General features: G+C 43.0%; 1 protein-coding gene across 4 annotated transcripts in view; it reads left to right on the top strand.

Annotated features, from left to right (window-relative positions):
* The first annotated feature begins 1605 nt into the window (after positions 1-1605).
* The window catches only part of RLF (reduced lateral root formation), a 28530-nt gene continuing 3785 nt past the window's right edge, over positions 1606-26350 (top strand). The window contains exons 1-3 of one of the 4 annotated variants that reach the window (XM_086521516.1): positions 1606-2116; positions 2729-3149; positions 3633-4657. In XM_086521516.1, coding sequence (XP_086377642.1) covers positions 2084-2116; positions 2729-3149; positions 3633-3913 — 735 coding nt within the window. In that variant the 5' untranslated portion in view covers positions 1606-2083 and the 3' untranslated portion in view covers positions 3914-4657. Of the gene's footprint in view, positions 2117-2196; positions 2387-2728; positions 3150-3632; positions 4658-26350 lie in introns of those variants that run through there. The other 3 variants (XM_086521509.1, XM_086521519.1, XM_086521512.1) reach the window with 3 other exon arrangements.

Raw genomic sequence — 26350 nt, 5'->3', positions numbered from 1 at the left:
CACAAGAATGACAATTAAGAGCTCTAGAGGCTTCACCTCTAAAAAATTATCCATACAACATTTAATTTAGAAAGTAATCTTGTTAAATTTATTTATTTTACAAAATAAATCACCTCTCACATGGTATACTTCCCCAAGAGCAAGAGCAAGACAACAATTTGAATGCAATCAATTTTCATATCCTTCAAAGGGCACTTATATAAAGTCTTTCTCTCACTATCCAAATGCGGAGAGAGAGAGGAGGAGAAGAAGAGAGTTTTAACGTCGTAGGAAACTATCCAAATGCGGGAGAGAGAGAGAGAGAGCACCCCCAATATAGAAAAAGTATTGACATTTTATACACAAGGCCTTCAAATTATTCAAGTATAGTGTAAAATACATGGCTATAAACTAGCCCGCGTCTTTACTCCTAATATTCTTACATGCAATCTAAGCAATCGATGCTCTTTTTCCTCTTCCAAACACCAGAGGGCATGCAAGGGATTTTATTCATGATTGAACCTGCTCTGTAGGGTTTAGGCTTTGCCTTTGATTATATTTTGTGTTACTGAAACCATTTTCTCTCTCATCATGAATATAAGGCCACCCAAGCTTTTCATGTCATTTATATGAATGATCTAAAACTGCACTTTCTTTAATAATATGCAACAAATTTCCATTTAAAAGATTGTCACCACAATTTTAGTGGCATGTGCTCTAGTATATGCTCTTTACATCCTTTGACTTGTCAAAGTTTCTCAAAATCTAACAACATTTGAAGTTTGTGAGGAATTTTCAAAGCTTTCTTTTCATGAATCTCAATGAGATGGTGAAAGGTGTGCTTGATAGGTAGATGCCACATAAGGGGGTATCCATAAGATATAAAAATCTTCATTAGAAGGCACACCTTTCATCATCTCATTGGGCACACCTTTCATCATCTCAATGGTGTGCTTCATAGTTAGATGCCACATAAGGGGATATCCATAAGATATAAAAATCTTCATTAGAGGGCATTTACAAACAAAAAAAGTTTCGATGAATATGCACTCATAACAATAACAAGCTAAGCAGGCCAAAAAACAAGGTAAATTGTGTTTGATCAATCAGTATGGATGTTGGGAAAGGTGAAAGCATATAAAAAAATTTATATGAAAGTGGGTGCATCCTTGACAATCTTAGATGTGTCTACAATCATGCAATAGTTCAACTTTAGCTGTCTGCCATCAAAAGAAGGGTGGTCTCCCAAGTTTCCAAGTTTTGGCCAACAGTTGTAATTGCAACACTTCTCTTCGTAAAAAGAAGCAACCATGGGGAAAATGATATGTCAAACAAAGATACTCATTATTGAATAGGTGCAAAATGAAGACAAATATGTGCCCCTAGATTTTGGAAATTTCCTTATTTATAGGAATGTTGATCGGATTCCTTCTTGTTGATGCATCACATGCCCTTTCATAGAACCCCGGCCAACAACAATTGCAGCACGCACGTCAAGTGGGCTCTTTCCTTCTCTCACACTTCTTGGATGGAGAGCGTGGGCATCACCTTGGGGAGAGGGTAGCTGAGGGGCGATAGGAGGGGGCAAGCTAGGGCAGCTTTTTGTTTTGTTTTTAAAAATAAAAAAGGGACATTGCCAATAGTGTATGGACTCAACCCGAAGGGATAGCTCAGAGGGCATAGTGCCTAGCACTCATCTACCTTTGTTCGAATAAAACTCTCATAATTTTGAGTGAAAAGTATAAAAAGAGAGTAGCTAAGGATCTCCCGAAATTTCCAAAATAAGTTTGTCAGGCAGAAATATTACATGGTGCAAATTGAATTTGTCTATTCATGTAATGAAAGGGGACCAAATTGGAATTGATTTAGCTGTTAGCTTAGTGACTTAGTCCTCCCCCATAGTTTTTTGTTCTTTCTAGAGCTTAGTGGGAGATATCATTTTGAATCTGCAGCAGAGAGCTTTAAGGGCCGCTTCAAACTTGAAGAAGCTCTTCTCCGCAAAAACCTCGAGGAAGGCGCGACAAGTCATCGGACCCAAAATCCACTACGCGTTACTTTGCTGCAAGCTCAAGCTGAAGAAGCTACGGGCCTTCAGAAGTGGGCGATGGATCAGCCTCTCGATTTCTCCTTTCACAAGGCAAGATCGCTTAATTAGCTAAGTCTTCTTCTTGTTTACCTGCTTTGCACTCATTTTTCTGTTGGAGTGTATGTGGCCTTCGTCATTGAATGGGTTCAACTTGAGGTAACCAGACTTCTGCCTTCGTGTGTCAATGGGTCAGAGTGGCACAATTTTGTGTCTGCTCAATGCCCTTGCAGTGGGAATGCTAGAGATGGCCCTTTTTTGTGAAAAAAGAAGGCAGAATCCCCGGCTTGTTGCTATCTTATCACGAAAAATGGCATATCCAAGGTTTTCCCATTTCCATGTTGTTGTCGATGTTCTCTTTGTTGTCATTATTTTAGTTTTGGCATTAGTTGTTTATGCATCTACCTTCTGCAAGCCTTCTTTCCACTAGCTAGGCCCTTGCACCTGGTAGTTGTTGTAAGAAAACAGGTTCAATGAGCAAGGCTGAAAGCTCACTAAAGCAATTCATCATCTTTGTAGAGGTGGATAAGATAATCACTTTATCACTAGCAGGGTCCTTGAAAATGCATCAACATCCTATCTTGTAAAACTTCTTTTTATCCTTTACAAAAAGGTGTCTATATTCAATTGTTTGCTGATTATGGCGAGTATTTTTTTTGTGTGCAGGATAACCCTCTTGCCGTCACCGATGATGAGCTTGAATCTCCTAAGCCCATGCCAAAGCCACAAGTGCTGTTCCATGTAGCTGCTGAGGCCAATGTAGACCCTGTATCGGATGCAAACGAAGTTGCAGCATTTCCATCTATTGCGGTCGAAGTAATGGAGACTCTCAGTATTTCTCCTACAAGGTCATTGACTAGTGATGAAGAAATAAGCCGTCAGCCCTCTACATCATCTGCACTTGACAGTTCAACTTCAGGGCTCGTTGTAGATAATTCAAATGGTTCAATCCCAAAAGTCCCTAAATTTTCTGATGAGAGTCAAACATCATCTCCCAAACCAAAGGCACGAGCTAAGATTCCATTGGAAAGAGGGTTTACTCAGGTGGACTGGTTAAGGATAACTCGTACCCAAACAGACCTTGCAGGTACACTTATTTATTTTGTGGTGTGCATGTAAAAAATCAACTGGATTGCATAAAAGGCATTACTTACCTCAACTTCATTTATGCCCATGCTGGATTTTCCTTAAGATCAAGCTCAAACACAATTTGCATGGTAATCCAAGGGTTTGTATCTTTGCTTTGCAACTTAAATTTGAAGGGACGTCATGAGAATCTTTGAGCTCTGTTTCGTGGATGGCCAATGAAAATTCTACTTTGTAGATTCCTCCTATATTGATGGTTCCTTCTTTATAACCACCACCCCACCACTGCCTCGACCTTTTTTACATCCCATGGCAGGATCTTATCCCATGTATTCGGGTTTTTTCCCTGTTTTTCTCCTATTGTGATGCCTAAACCATTTGAGGATGGCGGATCTACGGTCAAATTTGACATGTTTTTAGTGGTTAAGGATCAATTAAAAGCCTAGTAATTTCTTCGATGATTTGATGTTGTCTTCAACAACAGGTCCTATACAGAATAATCCAAGCTTGGGAGTTTATAAAGACAATGCTCTGCAATGGTGGAGTGCTCTTATTGCCAAACCCAATGCTACTGAAACATGGCAACAATTCAAGATTGCTTTTGCCCAAAAATACCTCCTTGAAGCTTCTGAGTTAAAATTCTGTCAAACTTGGAATCAATTGATGACGTACCCCAATGAAACACATGATGACTACAACCGAAAGTTTTGGGATGCTTACCTTCCTACTTCTATCTTCAAGGAGTGTATACTCGAGGATGCGTGAGAAATACGGTTGTGGACTTCCTTCTCTATATTACAAATTTTTAGGAGTATTTTTTACAATCAAAGTTTCCACAATGTAAGAAGTTATGGATCATGTCGCAATTGGATAGATCATAGAAAAGGATGGAAGACAAACTTACTTTCACGAATGGCAAGTCTCTTTCCAAGACTACGCCTCTTCTACATACACCCACTACTCATTCGTCTCTTGTTCTCAAACCCTTTACAAATACACTACTTGTACCTAACCGAACTAGGCAAATCTTTTAGAACTTCAACTTTACTCCTATGCAATGGAGATTCTTGAGAAAGAACAATTAATGCTCCCATTGTCTCCAAACTGGACATACTTTTTGCCCTTGTCCCTTATTACAACCTATTTTTTTTTTCAAATTTCCAACCTAATATATGTACAAAACCATACGCTAGCTTGGTTGTGTATGAAATTATTAGTGGTACCTTGTCCATACATATCTTGGGGGCTTCTTTGATCTCCGAGCCTCATAAAACTTTCTTTCATAACATTTTGCCGGACATTTTGGATTTGGCTATGCTTAGCTCTCCTATTCTATTCAAGCCTAGTTAGCGACGTGTAACCTGGCTTTGGTATCGCCCTTGCTTGGATCACTTCATGTTAAGGTTCAAGTTTATTCCAACACAATTGACTTCTATATTATGGTGTCATCTCGATGTGCTCTTGGGCATGTCATGGTTATAAAGAATTCTTCTGTCTTAGACTCTTGAAAGAAAGTCATAAATTGGCACAACGAAGATGGACTGTTACATTGGATGTGAAGCTCCTTCCTGAATAAACAACACTTGGATGTATTTTTTTAGTTTTCTTCTTTTAATAAGTATTTGTGATTGATACATTCCAAATTTGGATTGATGTATCAATATTAATCTTACAGGCTTGGCCACTCCAAAGGAGAAATCAATAGCAACATACAAACAAAACTTGCAAATAATTGAACGTGAATATATATATATATATATATATATATATATATATATATATATATATATATATAGAGAGAGAGAGAGAGAGAGAGAGAGAGAGAGAGAGAGAGAGAGAGAGAGAGAGAGAGAAATGAAATGAAATGATATATTAACGTCTTCAAAAGGCCAAAATGACCTATGAGACCATTAGATACAAAGTGGTGAATCTAATGAAATGTCTGAAGTACAAGTACAAAAAGTACTGAATGTAAAATGTGAAAAATGAAAAATGAAGTGTGAAATGTGATGTAGAATAGGCCCTCAATGACACTCTGGGTGTCGTGCTAGAATGCCTCTGATCCTCTACTGGAGTCTCTGTCGATGGAGTGTGCTCCTGTGTCTCAGTTGTGGTCGTCTCAATCTCCCGAGCTCAGTCGCCCTGTCAATGAGGGTGCCTCTGGTATGAATGTGGGTACAACTCTGTGCTGGTGGTTGGTCTGCTGGCTCCCTCGATCCAAAGAAATCTGTGATCTGTCTCTTTGACTGTCGTACTCCATGTCTCCTCAACAGACTATCTCTATGTCGATGTAGCTCAAGTAGATATAAGCCAAGGCATCTCTGATCCTGATACCTCATGACTGTATCTAGGGGTCCAAAACCCTCCCTGAATAAGCAATGGAAGCGCCCTCGTATCTCATAATACACAGTGCAGTGGCATATGTAGTGTAGCTCTGTCTCTGGCTCTCTATCGCATAGTTGGCATATCCTATACTCCGGTGGTATCCTCTGAATCTACCCGTCTCAATCTCCTCTGTGTGTGTGTGTGTGTGTGTGTGTGTGAGAGAGAGAGAGAGAGAGAGAGAGAGAGAGAGAGAGAGAGAGAGAGAGAGAGAGAGAGAGAGAGAGAGAGAGAGAGAGAGAGAGAGAGGGAGTTGACATGGAAGAATGGAACCCTATTCTCGTATGTATTTGCCTCAAAGATTGGCCCCTTCCAGAAGACTGGCCCCTAGGGCACTTAAAAACAGTACAAGGGATGCCCAAAAGCAGAGCCCCAAAAGCTTTAGTTCAAAGGGACTCGACTTCAAAAGCATCCGACCCAGCGCTAAACTGCCAAAATGTGCCAAAAATCAATAGTGCAAATCGTGGAAATCCGTACAACAGTGCCACGTGGCAGTCAATGCAGTTTACGGAATTCTTACCCAAGTCAAGGAGCTTCTAGAGAGAGGTCTAGTATGGCTAAGTACTTCGCCCTACTACTCTCCAGTTCTATTGGTGAAGAAGAAAGATGGCACGTTTTGAATGTGCATAGACTACGGATCTCTAAACAAGATCACAATCAAGAATCGCTTTCCGATTTCTCGGATTTATGACTATCTATACTATTATAAAAGGGGGAGGGATTTGCCCCCCCCCCCCCGGACACGTGGCGAAAGCTCCTTGAAGCGGCTGTGTTTCCTGCAACTCCGACGACTGAGCACCTGAGAGAGAGAGAGAGAGAGAGAGAGAGAGAGAGAGAGAGAGAGAGAGAGAGAGAGAGAGAGAGAGAGGATAAGATTGTTTTAACGCCGTAGGAAACTATCCCAAGAGACCTTAAAGATCTATCCGACGAGGAGAGTTGAACTCAAGACCTGTTGTTCAAGAGGGAAATGGCATAACCAATCTACCACACTTGGGTGATAGAAAGGTTATACTATTTTTCTCTTTTTATTAGAATACACACACACACACACCTACACACACACACACCCAAGAAGAAGATTGTTTTAACGCCGTAGGAAACTATCCCAAGAGACCTCAAAGATCTATCAGACGAGGAGAGTTGAACTCAAGACCTGTATTCAAGAGGGAAATGGCATAAGAGAGAGAGGCGGCTGAAGGTCGTTGGTGTGACAACCTTGGGCACCTTAAGTCAAGATTCTGTCGCGACACAACAGAGATTCACTTCAAAACACTTCACAAATTTTAAGAGACAGAGAGAGTGTCGACTCGGCTCGGCGTAGTTCCGTGTCAAGAGATATTGGCCCCAAAGACTGGCGCCCCTTTCGGTATCTCTTTTGTATTAATCTTTGAGCAAAATACAACTGCCCACGAGTGCTCGCTCTTAGACTCTGCGTCCAGATGCTTTGAGAAGTGAGCCCCTTGGTCACTTATAAACATTACAAGGGATGGTAAAAGCAAAGCCCCAAAAGCAACTTAATCCCAAAAGCAAATGTTTCCAAAATTTGCCAGCCAAAAGCACTAGTGTAATTTGCGGAAATCTATACAGCCAGGCCACATCAACAACGAGCTTAAAATGCCGAGTTTCGCACATTCTGCCACGTCAACAAGTCAGCGTGAATTGCGGGAGTCCGTACAGCTGCCACGTCAGCCAGTCAGCGTGAATTACGAGATTCCTTACAATCACCCACGTCACTGTCCCTATTGTTTTGCCACGTCAAATCCTGCGTGGACATGCCACATCATTAGTTTGTGACAGCTGGCCATACTAGTCTCAATAAGTTACAGGTGCAAGCATCTTTAGTTGCACCACTTTTGGACCTTATGGATTTTTGGTCATTCCTTTCGGCTTAACCAATGCTTCCGCCACATTCAAGGGAACAATGGATCATATTTTCAATCCATACCGAGCCTTTGCGTGTCAGGTGCACATGGCTCTGTGTGCCACGTGGACATGCGTCATCGACTTCGATAGCCAATTTTGTACCTATCTCTAGATAGGAGTGTCTAGAATCCTAGAAGGATTAGTATTGGCAATTTTGTGAGGTTGTTCGGAGGACGTGCGTGTCCAAACGAGTCCATTAGATTAGGTTTTTCAGTTTTGGAACCCTCTTGCATAAATGGTTTGTACAAGCGTTTTCAAAGATGTTATTACACTACAGTGGACATTTGGCATGACGACCATGTAGGTCTAGGTTAGAGGAAAGTGTCGGTCTAGTCGGTTCGCCAAATGGTTCACCGAGCAGTGAGTTACCGACCTAGCCTAAATTTCCTGACCTAGCAACAAAAGTCCTATAAAGGAAGCAGAAGTCTTAGCGTCTTCTCATAAGTGGAGCTAGTGCTACAGATTGGCCAACGTTTTTGCATCAGCTCGCAGATGAGCTGTGGGTTTTCAGTTTCGAGCTGGATTTGTCGCTGCTAGCTTCCCTGTTGCAGCCCATTGAGCCTCTTCTTGGCCATTCCCTCGTTGCATCAGTGCTCCCATGGCTGCCCATCATCGGCTCCATCATCATCTGGATTTTCAGACTTGCTTTGCGTGGCGGATCGACTGCGTTTTTGCAGCCAACTTTCAGCCCTTGTTTTCTCTCACATTTGGAGCGCAAATCAGCCCCAGATCTACCCCTTGGTGGCCATCAATAACCTCTCATCGAGATGGATCCAAAGGTGCATCAAATCAGCCCCGGAGGTGCTTCATCTTGAAGAGTTACCGAGGCGACATTCCCCATTCGAGTCAATAGAGTCTACACTTGAGGTATTGCATGTGTATACATTTCATTTACGCAATCAAAAGCAAATACCACATCAGCAACAGTGTGGGGGCCCCTTGAGAGGGTTGGTATTCTCCTCTCTCTCTCTCTCTCTCTCTCTACACATCTCTACCTCTCTCTCATTCCCTCTCTCCAAGGAAATAAAAGGAACCATCATTCATGCTAAGAAGCAATCAATAATGCAAGGAAAGAAGTAAAGATTTGTGGAAATATAAAGTCTAGATCTTCACCATTTCAATTCCGTTGCACCTGACATTATGGGATTATTCTTCGATGACATACTAATCTTCTCTAAGTCAGAAGAGAAGCATCGGAAGCACTTGGATATAGTGTTTTAGGAACTGCATAAGTATGAGTTGCATATAAATGTAAAGAAAAGGGAGTTATAGTCTCTCACAATTAAGTGAGTATGGATCCAACAAAGATCCAGGTTGTACAAGATTGGCCCACTCCTAGTACTGTACATGATATATGTAGCTTTCTGGGATTGTGTTCATATTATCCACGATTCATTTGAGGCTTTGCTCATGTAGACCACTCCATGACCTTACTAGAAAGAAGATCTCTTTTAAACGGGGAACGAGACAACAAGCTGCCTTTGACAGACTGAAGTACCTATTGAGTCATGGTCCTATCTGATAGTGCCAACTTAAGGAAACCATTTGAGGGTCACTGCGATGCTTCAGGTGATTGCGTTGGTGCTGTGCGTAACCAAGAAGCTTATGATTATGGTTGCGGTTCACGCCTTATCAACTTGGAAGCATTATCTTTTTGTGATCGAAACCGATCATCAGAGTGTGCGGCATTGTTTTACACAACGGAAATTATCTGAGAAGAGAGGCAAATTTCTTGTCCATCGTTCATTTCCATATCCTTCATACGGTTGGAAGTAAGAATGTGGCTATAGACGCACTGTCTAAACGGCCGAGGGTGAATGCAATAACTTTTGTATATCACCAAGAACTGGAATCACTTCTTGCCCTATATCAAGATGACCCAGACTTCTCCATTTGGAGAAAGCTAGAGAACGGAGAGAATGAATATCCCTATTCAGTTCGGTATGGTTACCTCTACCACCCAAACTAAGCCAAAAAGTAGAGTATGATCGGCATAAGATGCCTGGGTTACTCCAACCTTTGCTCGTGCTTGATCAACCATGGGAGAGTATTGCCATGGATTTTATCATGGATCTTTCTAAGATTGAGACTGGAAATGATGCAATCTAGACCATTGTGGACAGATTTAGTAAGCAAGCTCATTTTATTTTAGTAAGGGAAAAAATCAAAGCAGATCATATGCCTAGGGTTTTCTAGCCATATGATCAAAGCAGATCATATGGCTAGGGTTTTTCTAGCACAGATTTTCAAGCATCATGGAATGCCCAAATCTATTATGAGTGATCGAGTTTCTCGCATGACAAGAAAGTTTTAGCATGCATTGTTTAACAACCTTGGTACGAAGTTGAATTTTCCTTTTGCATATCATTCCCAAACAGATGGGCAGAGTGAGATTGCCAATTTCATAGTGTTGGATATGTTGAAATTCTATGTGTCTGGCTCAGAAAAGTATTTGCCTCTTGTGGAGTATGCGTATAACAATATTGTACATTTGTCTATGGGGAAATCTCCTGTTGAGATTCTTAATGGTAAGCCTTTGCTTCAACCAATCCTTTTAACTAAGGATAAGCTATTTGGAGTAGATGAGTTTGTCTAAGATAGGGACATTGCCTGTCGGCAAGTCAAGAGAGCAATATTACGCTCTAGGAAAAACATAAGAAAGTTGTGGACGCACAAAAGGAATGTGGATTTGAGAGTCGGTCAATTGGTCCTACTCAAGTTTGAGAAGGCAAGACTAAAGAAACAAGCGACTCATAAGGGGAAGGTGGTAAAACTTTCCAACCGTTACTATGGGCCGTTTAAGATAATTGATCAAGTAATTGATGCTACTTTCTGATTAGAGCTATTGCCTAATTGGAGGATCCAAAAAGCTTTCCATGTTAGTTTGCTTTGGCCATATGTGGACCCAGAATTACGCGGAATGGGAACGACGATGGGCTTCCTTGTCTGCGGAACGAAGGAACGGCAAGGAGTTCGGAATGAGAATGGTGTGGAACAGGAGGCATAACAAATAATACAAATTTTAGCGTTATGTGTTTGAATACAAGTATGAAGGCTTTGTTTCTTCTAATCTCTTTGTATGCATTTGGCATATTGCAACAAAGAACTTAAGAGAGCAAATTTTCCAAGCTCTTGGAGCTGACATGCATTCCATGCACACATGCAAGTGACACGCCATTGCCCAAACTTAATCATGGTTTTAAGTGGATCATGTCTCCTTTGCTAATACATGTTTCTAGGAACGCTGTCTTACCAAAAGCAAAGGAAGTTCATGTCTTTTGTAGGCAATCAAAACAGAAAAAGCCTAATCCTAAGAGCTTTGCACACGCGCACACGCACGCACACACAATCGCACTTGAGAAAAGGAAAAACCTTCTTGGCTTCTTGTGTAACAGACTTGGACACTCCAAGTCGAGAATCTACCGCGACACCACAAAAGATCACTTCAAAACAGTTCATAGTTCACAATTGATTCGACACTGGCCCGGCGGAGTTCCGTGCCCAGAGATATTGGCCTCAAAGACTGGCGCCCCTTTCGGTATTTCTTTTTGTATTAATCTGTGTTCAAAGTACAAGAGTGCAGGCACGCACTCACATCCAGACTCTGCATCCAGATGCCCTGAGTTATGAGGCCTTGCCCGCATATTTAAAGATTACAAAGGGATGCTAAAAGCAGAGCCCCTAAAAGCTGAAAATCAAAATCCTTCTAAAAATAAAGCATCAAGTCTCTCTCTCTCTCTCTCTCTCTCTCTCTCTCTCTCTCTCTCTCTCTCTCTCTCTCTCTCGCATAAAATAAAGCAAAGGAGTTCTCTCTTTCTCAACTTGCGTGGAATAAAGCAAGATCCAAAAGATGTCCAAAAGCATTCAAAAACTGCCGCAATTAGCGCCGCTTTTTGCAGGCGTCCGTAAAGCTGTCACGTGGCAAGTTTTCCGCAAATTCTGGACCTGTCGTACAGCCAGCCCCGTCAGCTTTTCAAATCATTTCCATTTCCCCGGGGTGTGTGCATACACATGGGGCAGCCAGCCACGTCACTAGTTTGTGACATACCCCCCTCTTAAAAGCATTGTAATCGTCCTCGGTTACGCCTCCAAAACAGACAGAAGCCATAAACTGTCTTAGCAGACACTGACTGTTAGTACCGACGCACCAGGAACACACATCTAGCACATGTACCAATCAACAGGACATCACAAGACATCACATGACAAAATCACATTCAACATTCATTCAGATCTTAGACCATGATTTATCGGCAATGCAATCAGCAATCGTATCTAGATCCACTCAGGACCTCATAGATGCCCGATTGACTAATCCCTATTGCAACCATGTTTATCGAGATCATTCAGACCAAAATGCTGCAGTCATTTTGTCTATCAGTTCCAGCACTAAAAATCAAGTCAAGAACAAATCAGTTTCATATTCGGGAATTCCATTTCATAAAGTCATACAACAGAATATCGTCAGCTCTCAGTATCCCTGAAGCTCAAAGAGACATCAGTGACTCTAGTATTCAAAATCAAGGCATCTGTTGACAAAGGAGCGGAGTAACTCCCCTCTTGTGCAACCCACTGCAACAGATCTCCGGCCAAGCTGAATTCGGGGTTCCATTTGGAGTAGACTATGCTAAACCAAAAGCTTCAAGGTAAAGGTTCACAATCTGAGGAGTATCTGCTAGGTCCTCCTCCTCCATCCGCTTCGCATCCAATGCAAGATAGTTCTTGAATTTAACCAAAAACCGCCTTCTCACTTTACCCTTATTCTTTCTGTCCTTATGTGCCAAAATCTGTTCAGGAACAAGGATCTCCTCGTTTTCTTCCACTTCGGGTTGCTCATCAGGCTCCCCATCCTTGGGCACATTACCTTTAAAAGGTTTCAAGAGACTCACATGAAATGCATTGGCGGTTTCAGTCGGAAGGCGACATCATTGATCTTTTCGGAGATCTGGAAAGGTCCGTTGTATTGTATATTAAGCTTTGGAAAAAGCCTCTCCTTTCCCTTCTTCTTTCTCAGGCGTCTCAGGCGTGCCTTCTCAAAACGTAAGAGCACCCAATCATCCTCCTTCAATTTGAAATCGCGAGGATGGCGATCTGCTGTCTTTTTCTGTCTTTCTTGAGATTTCTGCAAAGCCTCGTGGACCTTGGCAAAAGCCGTGTCCAAGTCGCGCGTGTACTCATCAGCTTCAAAAATCTTATCTTTCGTGCTTAGGAAGGGTGAAACCTTTGCAACACCTTCAATAATCTCAAATGGCGCCTTCCCCATCGAAAAGTGTATCGTGTTGTTGTAGGCAAATTCCACCAAAGGTAGATACTTTTCCCATTGAGTCTTTTGATCTGAGATATAAGACTTCAATAAATCTAAAACCACTGAATTGGCAATCTCGGATTGCCCGTTAGTCTACGGGTGGAAAGATGAGGAGCACTGCAACCTCGTGCCAATGTTCTCCCAAATTGCCTTCCAAAACAAACTCGTGAATCTGGGTCCTTGTCGGAGACAATCGTCTCAGGCATGCCATGTAATATGAAAATCTGGGCCATAAACAATCTCGCTAAGTGATCCGGCTTGACTGTTTTCTTCACTGGAATGAAATGAGCCTGCTTGCTAAATCTGTCAATAACAGTCCAGATACCATCGTGACCACTCTGTGTTCTCGAGAGATCAAAAATGAAATCCATTGCAGTACTTTCCCAGGGGCGGGTGGGTACGGGCAAAGGCTGTAACATTTCCTGTGCTTTATGCCTGTCAAACTTGACCTTCTGGCATACCAAGCAACTGCGCACAAACTCGTCCACATCCTTCTTGAGTCTCGGCCAAAAGAACTATCTCTCTACCCCTTTCAAGGTGGTAGCAATGCCGCGGTGACCGGTAATAGGCGGACAATGGCATTTAGTCATAACCTTTTCCCTCAACGGTTGTGTAACGCACAACATGGTTTTCCTCATCAAGTAGCCATCCCGATGGAATATCCCGCTACTGTCTCCCCATCCCGTATCCATCGTCTGCAAAATCCGTATCTGTGGCATACTGGTCGACCATATCCTCGAAGCTCCTATGAGAATTACCGTGGAAATAGCCAGAATTACCGGCTTCCGAGACAAAGAATCTCCCACCAAATTCTTCTGTCCGTGCACATGGACAATCTGGAAGTGAAACTATGACAAGATGTTCGCCCACCGTATCTGCTTTTCTGATAGCTGCTTCTGTGACTAGTAGCGTAAACTCCGATCGTCTGTAAAGATAGTAAAATCCGCTCCGAGTAGGTAATGCCGCCACTGAGTAAGAGCATGGATAATCGCCAAAAGCTCTTTCTCATAAATCTGTGCTGTCAATTCCGGCCTTGAGAACAATCGGCTCTCGTAAGCAATGACATGGCCTTCTTGCATTAAGACCACACCCAGACTATGACCACAAGCATCACAATATACTTCAAATGACTTCTGCAAGTCCGGCAAAGTCAAAACTGGTCCTGTAGTCAATTTTTCTTTCAATGTGTGAAAGACAGTCACCTCTGTGGGTCCCCACGAGAAAGGGACTTCTTTCTGTGTCAAGATATGCAAAGGGGAAGCAACCTCTGCAAACTTTCTAATGAACCGCCCGTAGTACGAACACAATCCCAAGAAGCTTCTAACTTCATGGACATTCCTCAAATTGGGCCAATCACGGATAGTCTCTATCTTGGCCGGATCCATCTGCACTCCTGCTTGCTGACACAATGTGTCCCAAAAAGTGCATCTCTGGTAGGAAAAATTCACTTTTCTGCGCATTAATCACCAACTTGTGATCTCGTAATGCCTGAAAGACTTGAAACAGATGTTCTCTATGTTCTGCCTCATCCTTGGAGAAAACAATGATGTTGTCAAAGAAAGTGCCAACAAATAGTCTGTACTATTGAAAAATCCTGTCCATCATCCGGTTAAATGTCGCAGGAGCATTGGTTAGGCCAAAAGGCATCACCAAAAACTCAAATAACCCAAAAGTCGTCCGAAAGGCTGTCTTGTAGACATCTTCCGACGCGATTCGGATCTGATGATATCCACTTTTCAAGTTGATCTTGCTAAAGCACGAGGATCCCTGAAGTCGGTCAAGTATATCATCGATTCTAGGAATCGGAAATCTGTTCTTGATGGTGATTTTGTTGAGAGCTCTATAATCGATGCACATTCTCCAAGATCCATCTTTCTTCAAAACCAACAACACTGGAGAGCAGTACGGTAAAGTACTAGGCTGGACAAGACCCTTTTCCAAGAGGTCTTTCACTTGGTTCATAATCTCTTCGTTCTGGGCTCGGCTCACACGGTAAAGTGGCCGGTTCGGTGGTGTGCTTCCAGGTATCAGATCAATGGTATGATCTTCAGGACGAGCGGGTGGTAACTCGCCTGGCAGGCCCTCTAAGAAGCAATCGGCATGAGAGTGGAGAAAATCTTGGCATTCTTTATCAAGTTCAGACATATTTGTCCTATCCTCATCACTCAACTCTTTCATCAAGATCGAGTAAACAAACAGACCGGATTTTATTAATTTTGAAATGGCCGAAGCCGATACAATAGGGACAGACTCGCCCTTAAGTTTTACATCGAGTACAATGGTTTTGTCCTTCTCTGTGGTCAATGTTGCTTTCCTCGCCTGATAGTCGACCACGGCGTTGTTCTTGTGGTACCAGGGAATTCCCAAGAGAACATCAACCTTCCAAAGGCATTATGTAAAAGTCCTCATGCCACAAATACCCCTGACAATGCAACCGAAGTTTGCCAATGACAGGTGTAATGGCTACGTCCCTGCCGGGTGCCGCTAGAACTGCCTCTGCAAGTGATCCCATCCGATCAGGAGTGATCTCGAGCCGCGCCGCCAATTCCGGTGAAATGAAGTTGGCCTTGGCTCCTCCATCAAAGAAGATCAGGGCTTCTTGGTCTTTCACTTTGCCCCAAGCTCGACAAAGTTCTGTACTCTCGTCCATCGTGCTGGGACTGGTACCCACGCAATCTGGAACCAGTTCTGTTTTCATCTTGCCTTTTCTTCCACGTTCCTCAGCTGCTCTCAAACTCTCAGGCCTTTTGTCGTCCTTGTCGTTTTGTTCTTTTTGTCCCTTTTTAGGGCACTTCGCGGAGATATGTCCAGTTTCGCCACATCCAAAGCACTTCCCCTCCTTGATGTAGCGAGCTCTCTCCTGAGGAGTGAGTTTGGGTCGTGCATCTTTCTTTTCTGGGTTGCTCTTCCTCTTTCTACTTTCATTTGTCGAAGTCTGTTCGGCTCTTTGCGTCATGATCTCATCTGTGGGGTAGGTCAAACTGCCTAAGTGAATGGCAAAACCCCGTTTCGCGTGACTCATCAACTCCTGAATGGAAGCTGACTTTTGTTGTAAGTAGTGATCTCGGATCTCTGTAGGAAGACCCAAGGTAAACCGCTCAATCTGTTCCTTGAACAAGATCTTTTTAAATGAAGAGGCGGGTAGAGAAGAGCTCCTTCTTGGTCATCCGAAGATGGTTCCAAGCAGTTCGTATGTCGCGTTCATACTCTCGAGTCAGCCATGAAGAAAGAACAAGCCTTTTGAATTTCAGCCATTTAACTGGCGTTGTCTTGTTTAATAGAAGCGTGGGCCACCAAGTTTGAGCATTCCCCTTAAAGTAAGAGGCAGCTCTCCGAAACTTAGAGTGCTCTAAGTAACGCCCTCTAGCGAAAGTGATGTCAAACTGCTGTACAAAAGACAAAGCCTTCGAAGCATCTCTATAACCAGAAAACGTGTTAAATTTAATTAACCGTCCACCTTCCTTAAACTCTCAGACTTTCTTGCTTTTGTCTTCTAGAAAGTCATACTAGTTGGCTTTGTAAAAATTCTTCTGCTTTGCATAAAAGTTGTTGTCATCAGAGTCCGAACTAGACGAGTCCTCTGTAGAACTGTCAACCAGGGGGCAAGATTTAGACTTCTTTGCCTTTTTCTTGCCCTTTCTGAAGCTTTGCTTTTTGCTTCGCTTTTTGCCTTTTTTGTCTTCTTCGCTCGAGTGCGATGAGCTAGAAGAATTGTCAAAAGAAGAAGAAGAAGAAGAAGAAGAAGAAGAACTAGGTTCTCCTTCAAATTGAACACGCTTCTTCTGTTTTCTTCCCTTTTTAAAAGTAGACTGACGACCCAAATAACTCGGGAAGTCAACGCCTTTCTTCTGCTTTTTGGCGTGCTTTTTAGCTTTGTTCTGCGCGTCAAAAAGTTGAGCAATTCGTGCATCAACCACCTCTTCTAATTCTTGCTCTGTATACTTCCTGGGAGTAGGAGGTTTCTTGAGAGTGAGTTTGGGGGGTGGTTTTGTGGTCTTCCGCCACTGTGTGTGCACCTCATCGAAAGAAGTCTGGCTCATATATTTTGCAAATTTCGGGTCCGTGGCAAAATTAAGCATTGTCTTTGTTGCATCGCCGATCAGTTGTCGACACTCCATCTCTTGACGCTTTGCCTGAGTAGGCCGAGCCGAGCCGTACTTGCGTGAATCTTCGTTGTGATCCCTTCCCGTATCTCCGGATGCAGAGGGAGTCGACTGATCTTTGCCTGAAGCCATAGGTGCCGTGTAAAAAGGATCGGATTTCTCGTAGGAGAGAAATCGGACGCGCTCTGATACCACTGTAACAGACTTGGACACTCCACGTCGAGAATCTACCGCGACACCACAAAAGATCACTTCAAACAATTCACAATTCACAATTGATTCGACACTGGCCCGACGAAGTTTCGTGCCTAGAGATATTGGCCCCAAAGACTGGCGCCCCTTTCGGTATTTCTTTTTGTATTAATCTGTGTTCAAAGTACAAGAGTGCAGGCAGGCGCTCACATTCAGACTTTGCGTCTAGATGCCCTGAGTTATGAGGCCATACCCGCATATTTAAAGATTACAAAGGGATGCTAAAAGCAGAGCCCCTAAAAGCTGAAAATCAAAATCCTTCTAAAAATAAAGCATCAAGGCTCTCTCTCTCTCTCTCTCTCTCTCTCTCTCTCTCGCGCATAAAATAAAGCAAAGGAGTTCTCTCTCTTTCTCAACTTGCGTGGAATAAAGCAAGGTCCAAAAGCTGTCCAAAAGCATTTAAAAACTGCCGCAATCAGTGCCGCTTTTTGCGAGTGTCCGTACAGCTGCCACGTGGCAGGTTTTCCGCAAATTCCGAACTTGCCGTACAGCCAGCCCCGTCAGCCTTTAAAGTCATTTCCATTTTCCCGGGGTGTGTATACACATGGGCAGCCAGCCATGTCACCAGTTTGTGACATCTCGAATGTTGCGAATGCAATGGCCAAACTCTTCAGCAAATTGAGTAGAAACAACCTGAACATCCATTTGCTCAGAGGACATTGTGCTCAGACTATGAGATTGGCCGAAACAAAGCGTTCCATCCGTTCCCAGGCCGTTCCGGCCCGTTCCAGAGCGTTCAGGCCCAGACGTTCTGGTTTGTCAGGTCTTCCCAGAACGGGCAGCTGTTCTGAAACGTTCTAGCCACTCCCCCGCCCCTGGAACGCCGTTCCGGCATTCCAGGCCCCTAGACAAGCTTCCCTGGTAACTCTGGTGGTACCGCCTTCAAGTTGACCTATTGCTGAGGAACTCCTCGAGTTTGAGGAAACAGGAGAGATACTCTAATCGAGGCAAATCATTCATCATCAGTAGCGGCCACTAAAGTTCATAAAGATTACACGGAAGTATTTGGTAAAGTTGAAGAACTATTCTACGTTGGATCCTCAATGGATGACCGAACAGAAATTAGCACCGTATCTCGAGATTCTGGAAGGATATGAGTAAGGGAAGGACACCTTGTGCCAACAGAAAAGAACAAACGAGACAAACTTTTTGCACTTCAAATAACATTGAATTGAAAGAGATGCACCACACATGAAACGAGGAGTGATGGAGTTCCACCCCAAGAGAGCACTGGCCCCAAACCTTGGCGCCCCTTTCGGTATTTCTTTATATTGCTTTAACTCAGTACACTGCCGAAACCCCTTTGCTCTGCACTTCCATGCGGGAAAATTGCCAGAGAATGGGCCCTAAGCACGTATTTAAAGACCCTTGGCATGAGAATGAGTTTTTATGAAAAACCTCAAACTCTAAAAGCATCTGGTCCAAAAAAAACTGTCCAGCGCAAAAATTGGGAATTCCGTACGTTGCCACGTCAGTAGTTGTCAACGCAAAATGCGGGTTCTGCTCTACAGTTTGCCATGTCAGCAGTGTCAGTGGAAAACGTGGGTGTAGTCTGCACAACTAGTTGCGTCATCAGATTTACGCTTGTGTATGTGGGGGGGTCTTGCTTTATTCTATAATGTCTAATGTCACGAGGGCCCCATCAGATGGGGTCCCATAAGTTGGTGGGAACTTTTTAAAGACTAGGCCACTCAGCAAGACTCTTCAAATTTTGGAAAGCTCATCACATTAAGATCTTGAGAGCTTTATGAACACCAAGGAACGCATAGCTTCCACATCCTCTCACGAGCTTCACTCTATTTGTACTTCTCGACTCCTATATGCTCTCTTTTGCATGGTGGCTGAACTTATGTAATAGTGCTAATAATTTTTCCTTTATTTTACACAATGTAATGTATTTTTGAAGTAATTAATCAAGTTTCCCCATGAATCTTACCTGCTTAATCAATGTGGCGTCTTTGAATCCCCGTTTTGCTAATTAGGTTGTGCATAATAGTAGGTGTGCCATAGAAAAGGGGCATTGCGACATTCATTGTGTACACACATTGTCTCCTCTTGCACACAAGGAAGAGCTATGCACCAAGAGTTGCATTGGGAATTTGGATTGACAGGGTGCATTCCACTCTAGGAAGGAGCATACATTGTGTTCCAAGTACGGTGGGTCATTTTCCTACAACAAACTCATTGAATTGACTCAAGGCAACTTACATTAATACAAAGAGCCTTCACCTGGCAACGTGTACAAGTAATCAAAATTGAAATGTAGCAACCAATGTCGGAGTAAGGAGCTGAAGGTGCAGAGCGTGGAGTACGGGCATTGTAATGAGTTCAAGCAATATAAAGAAATACAGAAAAAGGCGACAACGTTTGGGGCCAATGCTCTCTTGAGGTGGAACTCCGCCACTCCTTGTCTCGTGTGTCCTGCACTTTCAATCTCTTTCGGTTGTTATATGAAGTGCTTAAAGTTGTTCAGTCTGTTCTTTTCTATTGGCACGTGGTGCTTGTCCACGTGACAGTGGTATCAGAGCGACGATTGAGAATTTGGATATGTGACACAAAGCAAAGTTGATCTTCTCAACGAACTCTACGCATTGATATGAACGGATTTTATATCCAACTACTTTGGAAAATTAAGATTTCTGTAGAAAATTTCGGCATGTTTGGAAAATGTTTTTGGAAGATCTTGTTATTTGTGTACAGATAACATGTAATAGGAGCAAGGAACTCGCATCTGTAAGCATTGGGAAGCATGGAGCTGGACATCCACTCTTCTGCAACAACGAGGTGAGCCATCTCCTTGGAGTTTTACCTGTTTTGCAGGTGCATATGAAAGCAATTGGGAGCAATGACGACTCAAGAATGAACCCGATCACGATTCAAGATAAGAATCATGAATTTTGTTTGAAATTTGAACGAATGATGAAATAAGATTCTAGTATATCAAGATTCCCATATGAATGAGATGACTGGATATTGTGGTGAGTGCATCAAAAGTTCCGAAGGGATGAGATGGCTAGACAGGGATTTAGGTGTATCAAGACTTCTAGACGGATGAGATGACTAGACTGAATGATTGAAACACTGTGAACTAAGTGTGTGATTTGTGAATTGCATGTTCAATGAAAATACGTTGTTGTGGGCTCTAGTACACGAGTACATAGAGTGAGTTTCCTGAAGAAAGTTTCTGTCTTATAGTTGTTTTGTAGGTGTAATCGAGGACGATTACTTTCTTTCAAGAAGGGAGGATGTCACAAACTGATGATGTGGCAATTTGTATGAACTTTTGCAATTTGTGTTGACATGATGATATGGCAGCTGTACGGATTTCTGCAAAACGCACTGGCTGCTTTTGGGCCAGATGCTTTGAGTTTCAAGCTTTTCATGTAACTGCTTTTCGTAGGCCAAGGGCCTTTAAATATGTGCAGAGGCCTCAGTCTCTGGCACGCTTCAGTGTAAAGGTGCAGAGCGTGGAGTATCAGCATTGTACTGAGTTCAAGCAATATAAAGAAATACTGAAAGGGGCGCTAGCGTTTGGGGCCATTGCTCTCTTGGGGTGGAACTTCGTCACTCCCCGTCTCGTATGGTGCACTTTCTATCTCTTTCAGTTTAGTTGTAATTTGACGTGCTTAAAGTTGTTCAATCTGTTCTTTTCCATTGGCATGTGGTGCCTGTCTCGGTGATAGAAGCGTCCCAATTGGATGGATGAAATTTTCGGTAGCTCCGGGATCGAAGAAAATCAGGGCTTTCATGCCATATGCTTTGCACAATTTATTTGAACTTTCGAGGTTTATGCCATAAATATCAGGTACAAGTTCGATAGCTGGTCTAGCTTTCTTAGCCAGAGGTGGCCCTCTGGATCTTTTTGTTGTCGGAGCGGAAGGTTGCTCTAGAGACGTCGGGACTCTTTGAGGACATGTATTGAAAGTATGTGCACTTTGATAACACTCAAACATCGGCCTTCTTGTAACAATGTTTCTCGTTGATGCTGTGTCAGACGAGGTCTTTGAGGTTGACTTTTAGGAGATTCCCGGGGATTTGGTTGGTGTTGCCGGGAGTTCTAGTTATTTGCTGGAGTTGCTTTTGTAGTGAACTCGAGCTTTTCTTTCATAAGTTTGTAGCCGACTGTGGGATGGTCCATTAGCTTTTGCATTGTCGATACTTGTTTAGGTAGATAATATTCCTGTAAAGGTGACGGCAATCGAATGGTGTATCGCTCGCATTGGTCCTCCAAGGAAATCAACTTGAAGAAAGACGCTAGAAGGTAGACGTCGAGAAACCTTTTGTTATAGTCTTCCATGGTCTTTGTGGCAAGCATTTTCAAGTTGCCCTATACCAACAATATCTGGACTTCAACGAAAGAAGTCATATAATTGTGTGTAAAAATTGTCTTGAAAGCTTGCCATGTTCTTAGAGCATGCGGTTGTGTTGCGATTGAACTTCACCACTACATAGCATTATCTTTAAGAAATCCCGTTGCTCAAGAAATCTTGAATTCTTCTGTATAGTTCCTGAAAGCATAGATGTTATTGAATTGTTGGAGGAACTGTAAAGCTTTCTTCCGATCTTTCACCCCTAAATTTTATTCTCGTGTTGCCATCTTTGATTTCTTTTGGTTGGTTAGATGTGTATCCCAGGTATGGGTAATAAGGATATCCATACGGGCTCCAACCATTGTATCTTGGTGGCAGTGGTGGTGGTGGCAACGTCGATGGCAGAGGCGGTTGCACTGGATCAGGGTTAGACCGGTGCACCATATTTTAAAGACTCCCCCGATTAGAACAGACGGTTGAGAAGATTGCCGGTTAGAGGCTCGCATATTTTCGGTGCCAGAGGAGGAGGTACCACCTGGGGCATCAGAGGGGGTAACATGTAATTTAGAAGATGTTGGAAACCCTGCAACATTGGGAGAGTTTGTTGCAGATGCCGTGAAAGAATGTCGCAAAGCTCGTCGAGGAGAAATTGCAAATACTCTACCGAATCCATAAACGCCATGGTGCTCTATCTGTCCTTGGTAGGACCGGTATGCTTTGAGAAAAGCACACGACTGGAGCTCTGATACCACTGTAACGGGAGGACACCACGTGCCAACGGAAAAGAACAAACAAGAAAAACTTTGAGCACTTTAAATAACACTAAATTGAAAGAGATGCAGGACACTCAAGACGGGGAGTGGCGGAGTTCCACCCCAAGAGAGCAGTGGCCCCAAACCTTGTCACCCCTTTCGGTATTTCTTTATATTGCTTCAACTCAGTACATTGCCGGACCCCCCTTTGCTCTGCACTTCCATGTGAGAAAATTGCCAAAGAATGGGCCCTAAGCACCTATTTAAAGGCCCTTGGCCTGAGAAGTCCAAAAGCATCTGGTCCAAAAAAACTGTCTAGCGCAAAAGCAAGGAATTTCGTACGTTGCCATGTCAGCAGCTGTCAATGCCAAACGCGGAATCTGTTGTATAGTCTGCCATGTCAGTAGTGTTAGTGAAAAACGCGGGTGCGTCCGTACAACCAGCTACGCCATCAATTTTACGCTTGTGCGTGTGTGTGGAGACTAGGGCCCCATTGGATGGGGTCCCATAAGTTGGTGGGAACTTCTTGTTAAAGACTAGGCCACTCTGCAAGACTCTGTAAGTTGGGAAGACTTCTTGTGTTGCTTCTTCTCTTAGGGTTTAGTCCCCATTGTCGGGATGTGCAGGTCGGCTAGGGTTGGGTCTTCAGTGGCTTGACACGTCAGTGGTTTGTTACAATATGTACAAGCACTACAATTGATGACAATGTTTTAGAAGCCAGAGGGATGTTGCTAAATTGACTATTTTTTTATTTTCTAATTTCTATGTGTACATTTGAACTGTTAAGTTTGGAATTGTAGATCTACAGGAACTGATAAAAGCCATTAGGAACGGTCATCTTTGATGTGTCATATGATAGGTGACATGAAGCATCGCGAAGGAGTGTTCTGTAAGTTCGGTGAAAGAAACCGGTCAAGGGATATTCCTGATGCATCATAGGATGGGTGACAAAAGCATCGGATAGGAAATATTTTGTTGGTCTGAGTAGGAAATCCGAGCTGGGTAAGAAATTGCACGTAAAGATGCAAGCACATAAATAAAAATGGGTTCTAAGAAGCTTTGAGTAACAACAGGATATTTTTAAGTGTTTTCATGCTTTTCGCGAGGAAGTCTATGTTTGCATTGGATCTGTGCATGAGGTTGCATCCAAGGATGCCTAGGGAGTGCTATGTAAGCATTAGTTTTCAGCTCACAAGCTTTTACTGAGTTTTTAAACAAGTTGACACTTATTTTAATAAGTGACCAGCTGCCCACTTAATTGAAAAAAAAACAACATAAAAGGAGACGTCTCCAATCTGGCTAAAACAACAGAAAGCTAGCAATCTCTCTCCTCTCTCTAGAACCTGCCGCCACCCTCTTTGTCTCTCTCTTCTCTCTATTTGTCACCCCCATCTGCTATCGTTGGGAGAAAAAGCACGAGCGTCCTTTGCTATTCCGGCCACTGTAACAAACTTGGGCACCCCAAGTCTAGAATCTGTAGCGACACGATAGAGAGAGAGAGAGAGAGAGATTTAAAACACTTTAAAAATTCATTCACAGTTTAGTTGAGTCGACACGGCCCGACGTAGTTCCGTGCCAAGAGAGATTGGCCTCAAAGACTGGTGCCCCTTTCGGTATTTCTTTTTGTATCAACAATTGAGCAAGTACAATTCACCCTGGCTCCCTTCTGCTCTTCGGCTTGTCAGCTCTGAATGAGCCAGAGGGGAGCCTAGGGTCTTATTTTAAAGGCCCTTGGCCTTGGAAACGCAATTTACACGAAAAGCGTGAGTCCAAAGGCATCTAGTGCCAAAAGCTAGTGCCTAAAGCAGCCAATGCAATTTGCGGAATTCCGTACGGCAGGCCACGTCATTAGTGCAGATCGCGGATTTCCGTACAACAGCCACATCAGCAAATCGCTCGCACTTTTTTTTAAAGGCTAGTGTCCCTATGGGCCTCTCGGTACTTATCCATAAGTTTGGGACAACTTATTAGGTGTCCCCTCAGCATTTGTCCATTAATTGGCATGCCACGTCAACAATTTGTGACATAACCCCTTCTTGAAAGAATGGTAATCGCCCTCGATTATGCCTGCAAAACAGACAGAGGCCATAAACCAATTCATTAGACACTAACTCTTAAGTATCGACGCACGAGACAAGACACATCTAGCACTTGTACAAAGACAACAGTCACATCACATGAGAAATCTCATAAAGATTCATTCCAAATCTCAGCCATGACTGCCAGCAACATATTTAGTAATCGCATCTAGATCCATCCCGGACCTCACTGATACCGGATTAACTAATCCATATTGCGATCATGTCTATAGAGATTCTCAAGACCAAAATGTTGCAGTCATTTCATCTTTCAGTTCCTGCACTCAAACAGATCACATGAGAGAGTACACATCATTCAGGTTCAATTTCGGGAATTCCCATTTCATCTTTCATAAAGTCATACAACATAATATTGTCATCACAGCAGTATCCCTGAAATCCAAAGGAAAATCAATGACTCTCTTCTATCCAAGTAATCTGTGGCAGGAGAGCGGAGTGACTCCCCTCTCGTGCAATCCTGTTTGCACCAGATTCAACCTTGCTGATCCACGGGATCTTTCGGAGTAGATGTAGCTAAACCGAAAGCCTCAAGGTAAAGTTCCAAAATTTGAGGAGTATCTTCTAGGTCCTCCTTCTCCATCCACTTCGCATTCAATGCCGGATAGTTCTTAAATTTCACTAAGAACCGTCGAATTACTTTTACCTTTCACTTTTCTTTCCTTATGTGCCAAAATCTGTTCTGGAACGAGTATCTCCTCTCTCTCTTCCACTTTGGGTTGCTCATCAGGCTCCCCATCAACTGGCACCTCACCCTTAAAGGGTTTCAACAGGCTCACATGAAATGTATTGTGAATCTTCCAAGTATTTGGCAACTTAAGTCTGAAGGATACATCATTTATCTTTTTTCTAATCTGGAAAGCCATAATATCTCATGCTAAGCTTTGGAAAAAGCCGCTCCTTTTCCTTTTGCCTTAGACGTGCCTTCTCAAAACGTAAAAGCACCCAATCACCTTCCTTCAACTTCAAGTCGCGTCAATGTTGATCCGCTGCCTTCTTGTGCCGTGCTTGAGACTTATCTAGAGTTGTGCTTCAAAAATCTTGTCTTTAGTGCTTAGAAAGGAGGGACCTTCTTAGCACCTTCAATTACCTCAAATGGCGCCTTTCCCATCAAAGAGTGAACACCAAAGGCAAATATTTTTCCATTAAGTCTTTTGATCAGAAATGTAAGACTTCAATAAATCTAAAACCACTGAATTGGCTATCTCAAATTGCCCATCAGCCTGCGGGTAGAATAAGGACGAGAATTGCAACCGCGTGCCAATGTTCTCCCAAATAGCCTTCCAAAACAAACTCGTGAATCAGGGGTCTCTATTGGAGACTATGGTCTCAGGCATGCCAGGTAACCGAAATATCTGAGCAATGAACACTCTCGCTAAATGATTTGGCTTGACTGTTTTCTTTACTGGAAGGAATTGAGCTTGCTTGCTAATTCTGTCAATGACAGTCCAAATGCCATCATGCCCACTTTGAGTCGTCGGGAGATCAAAGATGAAATCCATAGCAATGCTTTCCCAGGGGTGGGTGGGAATGGGTAAAGGCTGTAGTAATCCCTGTGCCTTATGCCTGTCAAACTTGACCTTTTGGCATACTAAACAACTGCGAACAAAGTCGTCCACATCCTTTTTGAGTCTCGGCCAATAGAAGCAACGCTCGACACCCTTCAAGGTGGTATCGATGCTGCCGTGACTCGTAAAAGGTGGACAATGGCATTCGGTCAAGACCTTTTCTCTCAAAGACTGTGTAACACATAACATCGTTTTCTTCATCAAGTAGCCATCCTGTATGGAATATCTTGGAACTATCTCCCCATTTTGTATCCGAGTCAAAATGTCCACAAAGTTAGGATCTGTGGCGTATTGGTCAAGCATATCCTTGAAGCTTTTGTGATGAATCACGGAAATAGCCAAGACTAGGGGCTTCGAGACAATGCATCTGCTACTAAATTTTTTTGTCCCTGAACATGGACAATCTGGAAGTGAAATTGTGACAAGATGTTAGCCCATTGCATCTGCTTTTCTGAAAGCTGCTTTTGTGACAAGAAGTAGCGTAAACTCTGATGATCCGTAAAAAGTGTGA

Source organism: Adiantum capillus-veneris, chromosome 1 (genome assembly GCF_014529385.1).
Source record: "Adiantum capillus-veneris isolate H3 chromosome 1, ASM1452938v2, whole genome shotgun sequence".
NCBI classification, from domain to species: Eukaryota; Viridiplantae; Streptophyta; class Polypodiopsida; order Polypodiales; family Pteridaceae; genus Adiantum; species Adiantum capillus-veneris.
The sequence above is the reverse complement of the archived record's forward strand: the minus strand, read 5'-3'. Positions and strand labels throughout refer to the sequence as shown.